The sequence below is a fragment of the Sceloporus occidentalis genome, unplaced genomic scaffold (genome assembly GCF_023333645.1).
Source record: "Sceloporus occidentalis isolate IW3139 unplaced genomic scaffold, rSceOcc1.0.p SCAF_1, whole genome shotgun sequence".
Lineage (NCBI taxonomy): Eukaryota > Metazoa > Chordata > Lepidosauria > Squamata > Phrynosomatidae > Sceloporus > Sceloporus occidentalis.
In genome coordinates, this window is record NW_028316981.1 from 224126442 (window position 1) to 224144919 (window position 18478).

An 18478-nucleotide genomic window follows, 5' to 3' on the forward strand; every position below is an offset into this window, starting at 1 on the left:
GTGAATCTATTTCTTACATTGTCCGTGAATTATTTTAAGATGTTGTCCATGTTTTGATATTATGATGGTTTTTGCCTTCTCCTTTGGTTGCTATAAGCAGTTCTGTGCTACAGTCAGCGCTTGGTCTGGTTTCGGCCTGAAGAATAGAGCTTTTCCATAATTTGCTTCAAATTATATAATCTATCTGATGTTTTTGTTGACCATCTGGTGATGTGCATGTGCATAATCTCCATCTGGCTGTGTGAAGCAGGTATTTACAGTCAGTAGGTCATTGGCCTCACAAAATTCTATTAGACGCTCTCCTGCTTTATTTCTTATACCTAGTCCGAATCTCCCTACCGTTTTTGATTATTCTTTGCTGCTGACTTTAGTCTTCCAGTCACCTTTGATTAGCTTGAAATCCTGTGTTGGTGTCTTGTCAGTTTGTTCCTGGACTGCATCACAGAATCTCTCAATTTCTTCTTCTGCATCTGTAGTTGGAGCATATACTTGGATTTTGGTAACATTACACACATTGTCCATTGATAATAGAGTGTGCAAGGAAATTCCTATGAACATTCTCACACACAGCTTTCTGTTGCGCCTTGATTTTTTCACCTCTTCAGCATTCTGATCTAGATGCAATGGCCTCTGTAAACTGAACAGGGATTGTTATAATATGCCATTGACAATTGTCTCTTGTCCAGAGTATAGATTCAGAATAATCAGATGCCGTGGAAGTCCCGTTTCTTTTAGAACAAACCATCGTTTCCATAGAGTCATAAGGCAGAGTCTGCTAACCCATTGAGAGCTTAGAAAAGTCATCATAAGTTCACAGTCAACTTTAAAGAACACACATGCACAGAGATGAAGAATTCTTCTGCTTAGATTTTAACTTTTAACTCATTCAATACTAGTTTCTAGGTCTGTGAGAAACAGTAATATATAATAATAACTATTACTATTATTGCTATATTATTATTATTATTACCACCATTCCTATTATTATAATTATTATTTTATTTTTTGCATGCATATATATGTATATGTATAATTCATGACAGGTAGCCATGCTCCCTTGAAGGTGTTTGTATTTTGGAGAAAGCATTTAGGAATTTGCAAAGAAAGAAAAATAGCTGGCAAATGGATTGTTATAATTTGGTTTTATCTTCCTTTGGATACAAACCTTATGTTAGATGTATATGCATGAATGTGTAGTCAGTTCACCTGCTTAGATTAGTAAAAGGTCTTCATAGTATTTATTTGTTTATTTGGAGTATTTCTACCCCACTCTTCAGCCATAAAGGCTCTCAGGGCAGCATCCAGATTGTTAATTTGACAGTTCCCTGTCCTCAGGTTTATAGTCTAAAAAGACACAAGAAGAAGGACGGTGTTTTCCTTCCTCGTCACTTCCCATTTCCAAATTGCTTTCACCATAGGAAAAGCTGCCAAAGTGGACAAAAGAGGAGGCAGAGAAAATCCCTCCTTACTCAGCCACTTCTTGGTTTATGATCTCCTCCCAGTCAGCAATGGCTCTTCTTGACTTAAATTGGTTGTTGGACCTACTTTTACACACATTTGCCTGTAGTGGGCATTTCTATATAGTCTAAATATTCCTTACACATATGTATGAGATGTCATGGAATTTAAATGGCCACTTTGGCTGGCCCAACACAGACTGTCATGAGGAGCAGTCTTCTTTTCTCAGTGTAGTGGGGCCGAAGTCCCTTTGGTTCCTGATGTGCCAATCTTTGCCTGTTTTCATCTAATAAAAACTAAGCATACTTTCCTTAAGCAGCTTATTCTGTGCATATAAGTAGGCATAGTAGCATAAATTGATACTTGTAGGTGTACCTACGTTGGTAGTGAATATAGGCCTCCTACAGACAGGCCAAAATAAAGCTGCTTCAGGTCACTTTGGAGGTATGCTGTTTAAATGACACATGCATCTTAAGAGTCCGGAAGCCACACCAAAGCCACACTCCAGTCCTAAGGACTGGAGCACAACTTTGGCATAGCTTCCGGACTCTTAGGACGCATGCATCATTTAAACAGCATACCTCCAAAGTGACCCGAAGCAGCTTTATTTTGGCCTGTCTGTATGGGGCCATAGTTTCAAAATCCATAGATAGCCAATATCTTTGGAAGGGACAGCCTAAACGAATGTGAAAAATTATGGGTCGATTAGCGTTGAGTTTGGAAAAAGGCATGATACTGAAACATGAGTTCTGTATAGTCCATATTTTAGTATCAACAGAGGTCCAAAACACACTGCAGCAATAATCCAGTTTTGAGACCCTTTAACTGTCCTGACTCAATGCTAGGGAATTCTGGGAACTGTACTTTTGTGAGACATTTAGCCGCCTCTGTCAGACAGCTCTGGTGCCAAAATAAATTACAATTCTCAGGATTCCTTAGCACTGAGCCTGGGCAGTTAAAGCGGTCTCAAACTGGATTATTGCTGCAGTGTGTTTTGGACCAGAGTTGCAGACTTAGCTGTATTTGGCTAAAGGAAATACTGACTCACAGTGGTGTAGTGGTTTGAGTGCTAGACTGGCACTGTAGGAGACCAAGGTTCAAATCCTCACTCTGCAACAGATGCCCAACCTTCGATGCTCCAAAGCTAGCAACTAAGGTCCAAAACACACTGCAGAAATAATTCAGTTTGAGACAGCTTTAACTGGCCTGGCTCAGTGCTAGAGAATTTTGGGAACTGTAGTTATTTAGCCTTCTCTGACAGAGAGCTCTGGTGCCACAACAAACTACAATTCCCAGGATTCCCTAGCACTGAGCCAGAGCAGCTAAAGTGGTCTCAAACTGGATTATTGCTAAAGTGTGGTTTTGACCTAAGAAAATCTCTGTATTATATGTAGATGATGCCATACTTCTATCACAGACAAAAGTGGGATTGACTAGATTACTAAATGCATTTTCTGAATACAGTGGCCCTCCTTTCTAGCGGACCTGAGGTCTTGGATATTCATGGAGGGGCGACCTCTGTTATTGGGGCACAAAAATGGAGGGCCAACTGTACTGTAAAAAACTAATTTCAAGTGAACTAGGATAAAACTAAAGTATTGGTTTTCCCTACGTGTTACAAATCCCCAACATATCTTATTGTTTTGTTCTTTTCACAGACACTCACAAGAAGAATTAATTGCCCCTTTATTGTTACTCTAACCCAGCTTTTAGATAAATTTCCTCCTTGATTATGATCATATTAAAAACTGCAATTTTTAAAACAATTGCCACTAGAATAAGTTTAGTAGCTAAATTCTAAATTTGAAATTTCACAATCTTATATTTATTTATACACACGCACACATTAAAAATTAATTTAACAATCTTATTTGCATCTTAATTCCTTTGATTTACCATGCTAAAAGAAATATTCCATCATCTAATTATTATTTTTTCCAGAAGAACAAGGCTTCAAGGGAAAATGCTATTTATATTTGTTTTAATGTCACTGCTATATTTTAGATATGTCAATACAAAATAGGGAAAAAAAATAATACTATTATTAGCAAGTTATGCTAGATTGTGTCTTCTGGAATATATTGTATCTGTTATAATTGCAATGGCCATTGCTTTGATGCAAATCAAATTTGACTTAACATCTGAAGAATTAAAGTACAACCCCATTTCTAGGGCAAGGAGAACTGTGCACTCGATTTCAAACACTTTAACAGTAGACTTACATAGAATCAAAATAATATTGAACATCGTATTTGTTTCTTTTAAAATAAAATTTCTAAAATCAAACCATTGCTGTTTGCATGCTGAAACTTAGGTGGGTGAAAAAATGGCACATCAAAAGTTCTCACAAATTGTTCCTGACACAACATAATCTATACAGTCTCTGAGAAATGTGCAAAAGAAACTGCACAGCTTTGTAGTCAAAACCTAAACTTGCAGTCTTTTTTACTACACACAGAAAACTTCAGAGCTTCCCAAGGAGGAAAATCACTCACCTGCTTACAGTATATTGTTTTCCACTATATCATTGGGTAAAGTAGAGAAAATGCAACACTAAATTGCATAATATACCACTATATGAACAATTTGGTGGAACGTTCTGTATTGTGGCTGCAGCCCTTTCTAGTTTCAAAGTTGCACAACCCAATATTGCAGAGCAGGAAAAGAGCCTCAGTCAACTGAAGCTACAACCACATGTGGTTTTTGTAGTGCAGCGTTGCTGTTTATTTTATTTAAAAACCCCAATCTTGCCCAAAACACATGTGGCTGCCTGAAAGCAGTCCTTTCTGTATCAAGAGCTGCACAGTTTTCACGGTAGGCTGCACAGTTCTCAAGAGGACCGAAAACTGCAGTTTGCTGAGGAAGCTGTGCAGCTTTTCTAGACAAGCTGCGCCGTTTTCCATCATGAGGGTGAGTGGGAGTTCTTGAATGTCTTAAATCTATGGGACAAAAAATTATTCATTGTTCTCAACATGTATCAGAACTTGGAGAAATTGAGATTTACTGTATAGGCATTTAGGATTTTCTTCAATGTTCATTACCCTTTTGTTTATCACCCTTAATTGGATTTTGCAGTTGACATTTTGTTGAAGTGGAAAATCATAATTTAATGTAGATCAGTACGTAATGATACTAATACAGTGGGTCCTTGTTATTCACTGGGGATTTGTTCCAGGAACACACACACACCCGTGGATAACAAAATCTGTGGATACTCAAGTACCATTAAATACAATGGCATAGAAAAATAGTGCCCCTTATATAAAATGGAACATCAAGGTTTGCTATTTGGAATTTATAGTTTTTAAAAAACATTTTCAAGCCATGGATGGCTGAATCTTTGGATAAAAAAAATCCATGGATACGGAGGGACAACTGTATTTACAGTTCCATACTTGATGCCATTCAGATTTATAGTATGTTTTGTTTGTGGTAAAAATACCTAAAATAGAAGATTCTCAAATGGAATAGCTAGGCATGAAAAGTTCCAAAGATCAGCAAGATCTTTCACATATGCCTAAACGTGAAATCCTTCCGTGATTACCTGGGTCTTACAATGTTTTCAGCACAATTGATCATTTCTGCCTTATTGGCAGTAGTAGTACTGGGAGTAGCCTTGGGTCATATTGTTTCTGTCTTTATTATCTTTCTTCCTGTTTCCACCAAAGGGAGGTGTTGACACTGGATTCAAAGTGGTTTCCCTTATTCATAAGACTGGAAAGATTGCTTCATAATACTGCTGAACTTCAAACTCTCCCCAAAGTACCACAGCAAAGGCTCCTCCCAGAGAGTTTCCTTCGTATCCAAAGGCCAGAAGACATACATTAATTATAATTAATTAACCTTTCAATTTAAGTAATGTTTGACATGGATTCCACGTGACCTCAAGCCCATTTTTGGGCCTCTGCAACCCACCCCTCCACCACCACGAACTGAATTAACATCAAGCTGCTGCCAAAATTATCAGTAATGAATCAGGAAAAGTTTGGGAATCAGAAAATATATTTTCAAATGCAAATGCCACCAACCTTTGTCCTCCTCATTTCTTCCAAAAACACTAGGCACAGCCAATATTTGACTGTATTCATTAACTTGTGATTGCAGAGCAGCAGTTTTATGACAGAAGAAAAAAACCAACACAAGAAACTTAAAGGGAATCAAGTTTAGACTCTGACTTATTCTTATTTGGCAGAGTTGTTAACTTCAAATCTGTTATCTAACCTGTAGTAATGTATAAATTACATGGGCTTCTTTGTACTATGAAGTTCAGTCCAGTTATTTCATTTAGAATCAGACGTTATTGATAAAACATTTATGGTTACCAGTTTAATGAATAAATGTATTCTTTAATATACAGTCGGTTCTTCTTATACATGGATTTTTTTATACACGAATTCAAGCATCCATGGTTTGAAAATGTTCAAAAAAAGAATAAATTTCAAATATGAAACCTTGATTTTCCATTTTTTATAAGGGATACCATTTTGCTATGTCATTATATTTAATGAGACTTGAGCATCCACGGATTTTGTTATCTACGGGGGATCTTGGAGCCAAAGCCCAGCATATAACAAGGGTCGACTGTATTTCTGTTCTAGGTTTTTAAAAATCAAGAACAAAGCACACTGACCTCCTGTTTATCCTGCTGGCCTTTTAAACCAATGTTTCCCAAGCTTTGGTCCTAAGGTTTGGACCTTAGCTCCCAGAATTTTTGATAGTTGGCCAAGCTAACTGGGGCATCTGGGATTTGAAGTCTTAAACACCCAGGGGACCAAAGTTTGGGAAACACTGTTGTAGACAGTTGGTGTTTGTATCTTGAATATGTTTGGAACCAAAAAGAAGTTGTAAGGTTGATAGCAGCATGGCTTGATAAATGATGTGTTAGTTAGGAAAGCTGGAACAATTTTCTTGCTGCCAGCAAGCTATGCATGTTTTCCAGACTGATGTTTGTGGGATATTTCCAGTACATTCTGTATATATGCCTGAACCTAAAGTAGGAAAGAACAAAATATTTAAAACACAGAGACATCTGATGGCAGAGATTGGGCAAGGTATTATTCTTATAGATTGTATACACATAATAATTAATAGCAATATGCTTTCAACTGCCAATCTCAGTGTCAGCAGTTCTTGCATAGCTGCATCCATTTTCCAAAATGAAAAATGTCAAATGACACCAAAGGTATATTGGCCTCAACCACACCTCAGTCTCCAACATACCAGTTCGTGGTTGACTTAGTGTCAACTTCAGAGTAAAAGAGTTGCATTTTGAGTCAGCCATTCAACGCAACCCCCTTGCTTCCCCACAGCCAGATTCCAAGGTTGTTAACCATGCCCTAAAGGCAGCACTGGAGGCTTATGCTGAAGCTTTGGCCAGGAAGGGATCAGTCTTCTCATATAATAGAGAGTACCATGGTCACTAGCAGGAAAACAGACATTAGGAAGAAGTTGTTGACAATAAGAGCTGTTTGACAGTGGAACACACTCCCTTGGAGAGTGGTGGAGTCTCCTTCTTTGGAGGTTTTTAAACAAAGACTGGATGGCCATCTGCCGGGGATGCTTTGATTGTGAGTTCTTGCAAGGCAGAAGAGGGTTGCACTGGGTGGTCCTTGTGGGGTCTCCCAACTCTATGATTCTGTGGCCAGGAATAGCATGACTACTTCCATAACCAGGAGCAGCATGGCCATTATTATCACCAGTTTCAATCTCTGTTCCCCCTTCCTTCAGGGGATGAAGCACTGCACAACTGCATTTTTTGTGGGGTTTTCGGGCTATGTGGCCATGTTCTAGAAGAGTTTCTTCCTGACGTTTCACCAGCATATGTGTGGCTGGCATCTTCAGATAATGCTTGCCTGGAAAGGAGTTGGGGATATATATGCTGTGTGACCCTGGGAAGGCAGGAGTGCTGACGAAACATCAGGAAGAAACTCTTCTAGAACATGGCCACATAGCCAGAAGACCCCACAAAAAACTATGGATGCCAGCCATGAAAGCCTTTGACTCCTCAACTGCAGTTGTTCAGGCCTTTGTTGGAGAGGTGACTCCCACCACCACCACCACCTCTCTCACCAAACAAAAGCCCCTTTGAGTAATGCCGTCTGCGGAAAGTGAGCAAAAGCCTCACTTTGTAGTGTACCCTGGGAAAGATACACTGTCTTTAAACAACTTTTGGAAGCCCAGGCTACCTCTCAGTCTGGCTACAAGGGAGCCCCAGAGGCCTCTGCTAAGGATTTCTTATCAGTTTAGAGGGTTTCCGCCCTCTCCAGTAACAAAAAGACAAAAGAGAGCCATACATGTCCAGGTAATCCTTTATGCCTGAAGTACTTTCTACTTTCACCTGTCCCAAGAACTCTTTCTGCTTTCCCCTTCACACCCACAAGAAACATTATGACACAGTTTGGATATGTACAGAGCACTAAAAATTTGTGTTTGTAGAACTAGGCCTTTCCATTGCTATGACTCCTTGTTTGTGTCCTTTAATCCATCCTCATTTAGATGTAAGATTTCTCGCTCCATAATAGCCACATGGATCAAAGCATGCCATCTGTCAGGATGCTTTGATTTGGATTTCCTGCATGGCAGGAGGTTGGACTGGATGGCCCTTGTGGTCTCTTCCAACTCTACGATTCTATGATTCTATGCATTCTAATGGCATATGACATTGCCAAAATACCTCGCCCATCTAATATCATGGCACACTCAACAAGGGCAGCTGCCTCATCAGCAGTGTTTTCCACTAGTGCTCCAATCATGGACATATGTAGGACAGTTTGTTGCATGGCAGGGAGTTAGATTTGATGACCCTTGAGGTCTCTTCCAGCTCTTTTCCATCTTCCATCATTATAGACAAATTTCATTCAAAAAGCTGAAAGCAAAGAATACTACGTTTGAGAGAAGGGTGTAGCAAGAGATGGTTAAGATCAGGATGCTGTCATTTCCCTCAAGAAGCAAGTAAGGAGCTTGGGTATGTCCCAGTTATGTGGGTTCCTTCTTTCACCAACCCAGAGAATGTGGTATTGGGTACTTGAACATGTATTCTGGGTTGTTGAGAGGAGGAATCCACCCCCTTCCATTGTGTCTGCTCATCTCCCTTTTTATCTGGAATGTGAAGGGTTCTTCCTTCCTTTCCTTCCTTCCTTTTCATTCTTTGCTAATTTCTGTCTGCTCTGCATTCAAGTTTGGCTCGTATGAAACTGGTCTCTAGGATGGCTGGAGGGAAAGAGTCAGCAAAGTCTGTTTGTTTTTGGCTATATAATAGCACTGTGTCCAGTTCTGGGCACCATAATTCAAAAAGGATGTTGGCAAGATGGAGCGTGTCCAGAGGAGGGCGACCACAATGGTGAAGGGTCTGGAAACCATAAAGCCCTATGAGGGGAGGTTTAGGGAGCTGGATATGTTTAGCCTGCAGGAGAGAAGGTTAAGAGGTGACATGATAGCACTCTAAATATTTGAAGGAATGTTGTATTGATCATGGAGCAAGCTTGTTTTCTGCTGCTCCAGAGAGTAGCACCTGGAGCAATGGATTCAAACTACAGGCAAAGAGATTCCACCTCAACATTAGGAAGACCTTCCCGACTGTAAGAGCTGTGTGACAATGAACTATCCTGTCTCAGTGTGTGATGAAATCTCCTTCTTTGGAGATTTTTAAACAGAGTTGGTGGTGCTTGGATTGTGAGTTCCAGCATGGCAGGGGGTTGGACTGGATGGCCCTTGTGGCCTCTTCCAGCTTTATGAGTCTATGGTTGCAAGACCTCGGTAGTTCTTCATGCCTGTTTCTGGGTGGTGAGAAACCCAAGTTGTGTGGATTCCTCCGCTCAACAACCAAAAAGCACCTTCACAGTAAGTTTTTTGCAAAGGACTATAGTGGGTAGATTTCTCAGTGGATCATTTTTTTGCTGTTTCTCTATATTGCACTATAATGGATGTTTTTAATCATTAAATATTTATTTCTTTTAAGGTGCTTATACCGTATTAGAGAATAGACTGGATGTAAATGGTTTAAAATGAATATAATAATAATAATAATAATAATAATAAATCTTGCAGAATTTCTTTTCTCCATTACATGACTGTTACATTGTACATCATAAATATTCATAATTTCTAGTAACAGTTTCTAACAATGAAATCTGATGTCTAGGAGGACATAACTAGAAAAGCAGATTTATTCTAGTGAAGATTCATTTTTAACGAAGAACTTCTTATTAATACATAATATTAATGGATCCTTGGGGTTCTGTTCTAAAAAATATCTACACTTCTGTCTTTTTAATGTATTTCTGTTGTTTGTACAAGTTAGTCAAGGATGGCAGATGATAGTTAAAAAGCCAGGGCTCTTGACTTTTACTAATATGTCATCTATGTGTTGCTAGACACTTCTGGTCCAAAACACACTGCAGATATAATCTAGTTTGAGACCACTTTAACTGCCCTGTTTCAGTGCTAGGGATCCTGGGGAATTATAGTTTATTGTGACACCAGAGCTGTTCCCAGAATTCCCTAGCATTGAGCCAGGGCAGTTAGTGGTTTCAAACTGAATTATTTGTGCAGTGTGTTTCACCCCACCCCACCCCGAATAAGCTCCTTGGCCTTGAGAGTTACACATGTAAAATACATTTGAAATCTGCTTTGTTTTTTGCGTGCCAAAGGCATAATTCTGTTAACTAATGTAATTTTTTCTCTTCTCACTTGTAGAGTTGGGAAGTCTACTAGGTTGTCACCGAGATTTCAGGGCAAAGGCTGCCAGAGGTGGAAGTGGTGGACTGGTTCCTGGTCATGCCCGGTGGAAGGAGGGGACCCAGCCGGCAGCAGCTAAGCCGTTCAGCTTTGCCTTCTCTCCAGACATTGGTTGGTGGGAACTGTGGCAACGGCACTGGTCTGAGAAACAGGTGATGTTAAAATGTAATACTTCACGCTTGCACCTGGGAACCAGGAATTGGGGTTTTATTGCCTATCATAATCTGATAGAGTTTTGCATAACAGACTTTTGACTATTGATATTTTGTTCTTGTCTTCGGAGTTGGGGAGAGCTTTTGCCTGGAGGTGCATTTGGCTCATGCTGTGTTCTTCAGTAGGCATTCCCGGTTTAGAATTTCATTATCAGTGTGTTCTTCCTAGGGGGTCGCAAAAAGCATTATGGCTACAAGAAAGAAACAAATGAGAATTAAATCATGCTAATAATTAGCACTTCATTTGTTCATCCTGGGAGACCTAACTGTTAATCAGAACTTTGGCAGAGAATATTTTCAGTTATGCTACTGGCCCTATTCTTCCGTGTGATCTTTGAAAATATCCTAAATACTTCCTTGTACAAACTTCTTCTCACAACCAGAATATGGGTTGTGCAGAGATAAACATATTGGCCCCATGCTTTTGGGATAGTTGAAAGGCTCATAGTATTTTACTTGAATGTTCATTAGCTAAGAAAAACTATGCTGCAGTGGCTGCACTGTGAACTAAAGTCAGTTTTCACTTCTTATGAGCTCATTAACTGATCTGAGTCAGCTCATCCTCTCTCAATCTCATATTTGCATTGTAGAGAGGATAGGTTTAGAGAGTTGTTCTAAGTTTCTCTTAGGATGATTTTATTTACGCTATAGCAACATTTGAAAACAATGGCAGGAGTTACTGATGTGTGTTTTTGTTTTCAGGAATGGTAGTGCTATCAGCCTCTCAGCTCCTCCTATCACAGCCTTGATTACTCCGGAGCCTGTGCGACACTGCCGAATCCCAGAGCTGCCGGTAGACGGAAATCTTCTGTTTGAGTTCCTCTTTTTCATCTATCTGCTGGTAGCCCTTTTTATTCAGTATATTAATATCTACAAGACTGTCTGGTGGTATCCATACAACCATCCTGCTTCCTGCACATCACTGGTGAGTGTCTCTTACTGATCACATGTCCTTACAGTTTATTTAGTCCAGAGATGCACATTATGTCTGACATGAACAAACTGAGCCACATCACCAGCCATCACTAAATAGTTCCTGCAGTTATACAGGAAAGAAAATTGGAGCTGAGAGAAATGCAATCCCATATTTTCTGTAGACTCTGTGTATTTATATGTTGTTTGTAGCCTTTGAAACTAAGAAACGGCAGTCCATACTGCAACACACTCTACCCTGCATCCTAATGCCTCAAAGCATAGTTCTACAGTAACCTCTGCTCTCTCTACTTCACCAGTTTACATTATCCTGTTTTCTAAACTTGGGTTTTCAAATTGTCTTGAATTATTTGTGCCAAGTGCTGCAGTTGTGGCAGAGAAGAGAGTGTAGAATCTAGGAAGGTGAGAATAAAGTTATGTAAGAATGACTGGGCATTTTTAGAATTGAAAACTCTGCAAATCTTCAGGAAACAGTGCTATCTACCATGCTAATCTATGCAGCCATAATGCTGCTGCAAATCATTGTTTTTATAAAAGAAAGTGTTGGGTCAAATGCTGCATGCTGGGCCTTGCACCCACATGAAACAAAATAGGAAAGTGATGGAATAAGGGATGGAAACAAATTAATTTATTTTAGCACAAGCTTTTTTGGATATCAATGCACTTAAGAAAGTTCATGCTAAATCAGTAGCAAAGAAGTATGTTTCCTCCATTTTTTCATTTAATGCTGTAACAAACTACAAAGCTATCTTTTTGAGCACTGTTACATGGAAAGAACCTCTTATTACAGGTCTGCCCTTCAGTAGAGATTTGATTCTAATGGTGAATTCTCAATTTTGCATATAGGTCCCAAGTAATTCACGAAACTGAGAACTGTATTTAATATTTTTAAGCAAAATGTAATATTTGACACCCAAGCAGTACATTTTCTATTGCAAATAAAGCTAAGTCCTGTGACTTTTAATACAGTGGAGTTGAAGTTGCTGCATTTCTCTTCTCTCTTACCGATGTTACATTGAAATATTGGAATCCTGTATGTAAAATTAACACCTCTAAATCTTAACTAGACTTCCTTGCCCCGGGGGGGGGGGGGGGGGGCTTCATGCTTCTGTTATGCGGACCTTTCCTTGAGGACTATTGAGCTGTACAGACCGCCTTGAAAGGGCGGCCTGCAGCCACTCATTTTTGCCCCACATGGAGGCTGCAACAGTCAAATGGCGGATTCTTTTTGTGCTACGCATGGGGCTCCATTGCCGCCCTCGCGTGTACTGATGACATACATGCAGCATGGCACAGTTTAGACACTGCGCCATGTGTACGTCATCATGGTGGCCCCCATGTGGATGATGTGGTAGAGCTCAGGAGCATACAGATGCTCCACTCTCCCGAGCACTAAAATCGGCCCCAGGGCAGCGCTTTGCACCAGTCTGTATCAGGCCTTTGTTTCTGCTGTAATAGCTGTAAATTGCTGAAATGTTCTTTCTGGAAGGACGGGGTGAGCGGGACAAAACTGGGGCAGGGGGGAAGAAGAGGTGTCCCATATGTATCATAGCATTCATATGTTCTTTGCCTCTCCATGTGAATGGAGAGTGAAGATATCTATCCTTTACGTATGAATGGAAATGGTAGACTCAAAATGCTTCCTGGCCACTTGTTCTGAGTGTATTGTAGGGTTTCTTACAAGACAGTTTCTTTTTCACTTTTTCAAGAACTTGGCACTAAATCAGTAGGTGAACAGAGTTTCATTGGTTAGTAAAATTCTGGCTGTCCTTTCCAGTCATTTATAGGTTTTTAAAATTCATTTAGAGCATTTATACCCCCAAAAGACTCCCAGAGTGTCTAATATATTGTGAATTAGACAATTCAGTGCCCTCAAGCTTACAGTCTAATAAGACACAACACACAAGGAAAAGGCAGTGGGGGAAGACGATGAAGTGAAAGGGATCTAGGAGTCCAAATAGACCATAAGCTGAACATGAGTCAACAGTGCGATGCGGCAGCTAACAAAGCCAATGCAGTTTTAGGCTGCATCAATAGAAGTATAGTGTCTAGATCAAGGGAAGTAATAGTGCCACTCTATTTTGCTCTGATCAGGCCCCACCTGGAATACTGTGTCCAGTTCTGGGCACCACAATTCAAAAAGGACATTGAGAAACTGGAGCGTGTCCAAAGGAGGATGCCTAAAATGGTGAAGGGTCTGGAATCCCTGCCCTATGAGGAACGACTTAGGGAGCTGGAGATGTTTAGCCTGGAGAAGAGAAGGTTAAGAAGTGATATGATAGTCCTATTTAAATATTTGGAGGGATGTCATGTTAAGGAGGGAGCTAGCTTGTTTTCTGCTGCTCCAGAGACTAGAGTTTGCATCCGTGTGGAACAATGGATGCAAACTGCAGGGAAAATATTCCACCTCAACATTAGGAGGAACTTCCTGACAGTAAGGGCTGTTCGACAGTGGAACACACTCCCTCGGAGTGTGGTGGAGTCTCCTTCCTTGGAAGTCTTCAAACAGAGTCTGGATGGCCATCTGTCATGGATGCTTTGATTGTGATTTCCTGCATGGCAGGGGGTTGGACTGGATGGCACTTGCGGACTCTTCCAACTTTACGATTCTATGATTCTAAGTTCATCAGATGCTGGTTGCTCTTCTCTCCCTTAGAGGCCAAAGCCTCCAAGCTTCTGTAACAATTTGACTCAATTCATGATGGTGTTGGGGAGAGTGTTTCTGTGGATTTCTACAAGGCATCTCCACTGGAGGAGTTCAGTAGAGGTGACTACTGGCCTTGTTGTACATTCTTTTTATCAGATATTATAAAAAGATGTTATTTGTCTTCATTAAAAAGAGCCTTTGGATGATTCCTACACGTGGTTTTGCATCTGTAAGGTTTTGGGCGGCGAAGGGGGGCATTCTTGGAATTGTTGCCAATACCTTTTTTGCTCCAGGCTGTGGTACTTTTAAACATGCCCTACAATAACTGCTGCAAGGGAGAAAGAATAGCTATGGAAGAAGAACAGTACAGTCTGCTTTCCTAGATATGTCTCTTTCTTGTGTGATTAGCCATCTGCTCACAGAGGAATGATACTGAATTCCAATTGGTTCCCCTTAGGAATGTTCTTTCCGGGCCCAATACAAAGTGTTGGTTATTACCTTTAAAGCCCTACATGGTTTGGGCCCGAGTTACTTGAGGGAACGCCTCTCCCTACACAATCTGCCCCGCACTCTCAGAACAACTGGAAAGTTTCTACTTGAGCATCCCAAAGTGAGATTAACAACTACTCACCAAAGAGCATTTACGGCCATGGTCCCCACACATTGGAATAATCTCCCGGAAGAGATCCGACTCATTCCTACTCTGGACGTCTTCAAGAAGGCGTTGAAAACTTACCTCTTCCGACAAGCATATCCCCCTGACTCTCTATAAAGGAAATCACTCTCAAATAGAAATCTACTTCAGGATGTTAATTGTGATTGCACACTGTATGTTTTTAGATAGAATATCATTTTTATACTTTGATTTTAAATAATTGTTATTACAATTATTATGTACTGTTGAAATATACATTGACTGTAATCCCGCTTCGATCCATCAGGAAAGGCGGGAAAATATAAATAAAACTTCTTCTTCTTCTTCTTCTTATTATTATTATTATTATTATTATTATTATTATTTTCATGGGTCATCCTGATCAGGTCATTCACTCCCTTGTCATAAGCCCCATACCCAGGCTACATTTTTCTTCAAGAGGAGTAAGTTGATTCCCTACGTTTCAAAATTTATGCAGATTGAAGAAGTTCACTCTGTGTTTTGTGTTTGGATTATTGATCAAATTTTGCTGCAGTGTCATAGAATCATAGAGTTGGAAGAGATCCTCCAAATGTTGAGGTGGAATCTCTTTCCTTTAGCCTGCATCAGTTGTTTTGAATCCTATTCTCTGGAGCAGCAGAAAACAGTGAGATTTGTAATGTCAGATTAGGTGATTAAAACTCCTTCCTGGCCCCAGAAGTGGGGCTTTTCCCCTCTGCTAGATGCTCTCCTTACATCAAGGGATGGAAAACCATATGTAAGTACAGAATGTCTGCGTTATTTGTAGGTGTCACATGTACACACACACACCTTCTGTCTGGAATAGTGCACTTAATCTCTCCATTTCTCTTCCCTAGTTATGTGGCAGGTATGGAATGATCCACAGTGCATCTCAATTCTTCTCTGTAGGGACTCCAATGCTTCTGCTATTTCAGCACAGCAGTTCCTGCCTTTGTAGCCTTTCCTTTCACCATGGTGAATCCCTTTTTCTTTTTACATTTTAGAACTTCCACCTCATTGATTACCATCTGGCAGCATTTATCACAGTGATGCTCGCGCGGAGGCTGGTATGGGCCCTCATCTCTGAGGTAAGATTTTAGCAGATACTACACCCAAATTAATAATCTCAATTTCAAGAGTGTGTGATGTGGTGTGTGTACGCACCCATGCACGCATATATGCATGTGCATGCATGCATTTGCAGTGCATGAAAATAACCATGTTCTGTTTTGGCCCACTCACCTTGGCCAAATGTCAGTTTTGATGAAGTTAAGGTTTTAGCGGCAAGATCAGCTGTAACAGCAGCAGCAAGGAGATTGACTGTAGGGAGAGGCAGCCGAAACAAGCAACAGCTAATTGCCCTAAGGCTGTTGCAGACTGGCAGAGACCTCAAGCACCCTGTGGTTATAGCAAAATAGCAGGCAGAGATCCAGTAAGCAACACTTTATTCTAGCCATGATTAACAAAAACTCAGTAATAACAGTGTTGAGAAATGGTGAAGTTGGAAATTTCCAAACAAGAAGCTGAGTGGAATATGTTGAGAAGATATCTGTTGGTCATCTATTGACAAGTCCATTGTGCATACTATCATTTGAGGTGTACTTGGTGCTCCTAATCCAAGCAATAGTGTTGAGCAAGGGAGTAAATTGAAATAACAGGATTCAGTTTGAAGTTTGTATGAGTTCATATGAAATTTGTGGTGACCATATTCAGTTTGAAGTTTGTTATGCAGTCAACCCCAAATCTCATATTAATATCAAATTGAGTTTTGCATGCTGCTCTTTTGTAGCTCATACTAAACTTTACTGTGGGTAGAATTCAGAGACGTAGCCATGTTAGTCTGACATATCAGTATGCAAATTAGTACCTTTGAGACTAAATGCCTCAAGTTGTAGCATAAGCTTTTGTAGACTTGGTCTACTTCCTCAGATGTATGGAGTGGGCAACACTTTACTTCATGCATCTGAGGAAGCAGACCAAACCTATGAAAGCCTATACTACACTGTACTATTGGCCTCAAAGGTCCCTTTGTAAACTTTACAGTGTCTGTTATATCTGCTCTTCACACGGTCCATTTGCCTCGGGGGTTTGGGGTTTTTTAGCCATACAGGCAAACCTCCACATGTGTGTGAGTGTGTGTTTTACATAGGATTTGGGCACTGAATGCTGACCTGTATAGATTAAATCTTTCCCTATAGATTGGACCTTTACTAAATGTATCCAGCAAAAGCTTATGGCAGGCTAAGGAAATGGACATCTTGTGGGAAATGCAGGAAAAAAAATATGGCACTGATGTTTCTTTGCATTTGACTTTCCAGGCTTCTCAGGTGGGCACTACATCAGTGATTCACTATATGGCACTGATCCTGGCACGCTTGGTCCTGCTCACCATGTGTGGATGGGTGCTCTGCTGGACTCTGGTCAATCTGTTCCGTAGCCATTCTGTCCTCAATCTCCTCTTTCTTGGGTACCCGTGAGTATGATTCTCTTTTATTCTAAAAAATCATTAAGAACTTCTCAGAGTACAAGACATGACAAAGGGAGAGTCTATTGATGAATACAGAATGGGAAAGAGCATGCAGGTTTCGAAGCTGTTGCCCAGATAGGTGGTTCTGAAGATAAAGATGCCTGCTATAAAACCTTTTTTCCTATGTTTGTGTTATACATTATACCGTTTTTCATTATATAAATCATCCTGCTACAAAATAGAGATGAAGTAGAGCTAAAGAAAAGACTAGCTATCAAAGTGGGTTGAAGAAGAGTGAAAACAGCTATCTGGGAAGCAGGAGAACTTCTTAGCTGTCCTTGAAGCTTCAAAATTGCCAGGTTCCTCTATTTCTGGTCTTGCTGCTTAGCTGTGGCATTAAGAAGGTATTGTAAGAGAAGTGGCACCATGAGAACAATACAGAGAAAATGTGGAACGGAAGAATGCATGTAGAATACAAGTTTCGTGGCTGGGATTCTCCTATTCAGGTGAGGCTACTACAACCTTTAATCTCACCTGAGTGCCTCTTCCTTATTTTCAGGTTTGGTGTCTATGTCCCACTGTGCTGCTTCCACCAAGACAGCAGGACACAGCCTCTTCCTGCAGACTGCAGCTATTTAATGCAAGATCAGCTGGTGGATGCTGGTTCCACAGGGGTTGGCAGCCTTGTCAAGCCCAAAGACTTCATCTCTCTGCTCAGAGAGTCCCTGAAAGAACAATTCAACAACCCTATGCCTATCCCCACGCACAGTTGTCCTTTGTCCCCAGACCTCATTCGCAACGAGGTGGAGTGCCTGAAAGCAGACTTCAACCACCGAATTAAGGAGGTTCTATTCAATTCCCTCTTCAGTGCCTACTACGTGGCATTCCTGCCGCTGTGCTTTGTGAAGGTAGCTGTTGTCTGACTCCTCCTCCGCTGCTCTTGCTGCCGCTGCCGCCGCCGCCTCCTAAATCTTGCCTGTGGATTGTTGGCACAATGGATTTCTGGTTAATTCCCCTTTTCTCTGTTTCCCCTTTGGCAGCCTGGATGGCGGAGCGTAACTGCATCTGGAGTGCACTAGTATCGCTCCTGGTTGGCGGATAGGTATTGCCATACATGTAGTGCCCTTGTGGTTTCCCCACTCCTTTTTCTCCATCCCCTCTACTAACTCTGTCCTTTTCCCCAGACAACTATAACACAACTATATTTTTTGTGCTATAAATGGGCACTTGAAACCAAGTTTTGGTCCTGATAAGACAGTGTCTGGGTGCAGCACTAAGGCTCTGAGTTAATATGGTTAGAGAATGGGGGCAGACTCACAAGAGAGCCCAGAAGAAGATCCAGATAGCTGAAGTTGTATCAGGCTGTTGTC

The 18478-nt window shown here is 40.7% G+C and overlaps 1 protein-coding gene across 1 annotated transcript in view; it reads left to right on the forward strand.

Annotated features, from left to right (window-relative positions):
* Positions 1 to 18478, forward strand: part of TMEM39A (transmembrane protein 39A) — a 32056-nt gene that overhangs the window by 5318 nt on the left and 8260 nt on the right. The window contains exons 2-6 of the mRNA XM_089489185.1: positions 10153 to 10346; positions 11109 to 11331; positions 15646 to 15729; positions 16960 to 17114; positions 17668 to 18016. Of these exons, the coding sequence (XP_089345311.1) occupies positions 10234 to 10346; positions 11109 to 11331; positions 15646 to 15729; positions 16960 to 17114; positions 17668 to 18016 (924 nt within the window). The 5' untranslated portion in view covers positions 10153 to 10233. The remainder of the gene's footprint in view (positions 1 to 10152; positions 10347 to 11108; positions 11332 to 15645; positions 15730 to 16959; positions 17115 to 17667; positions 18017 to 18478) is intronic.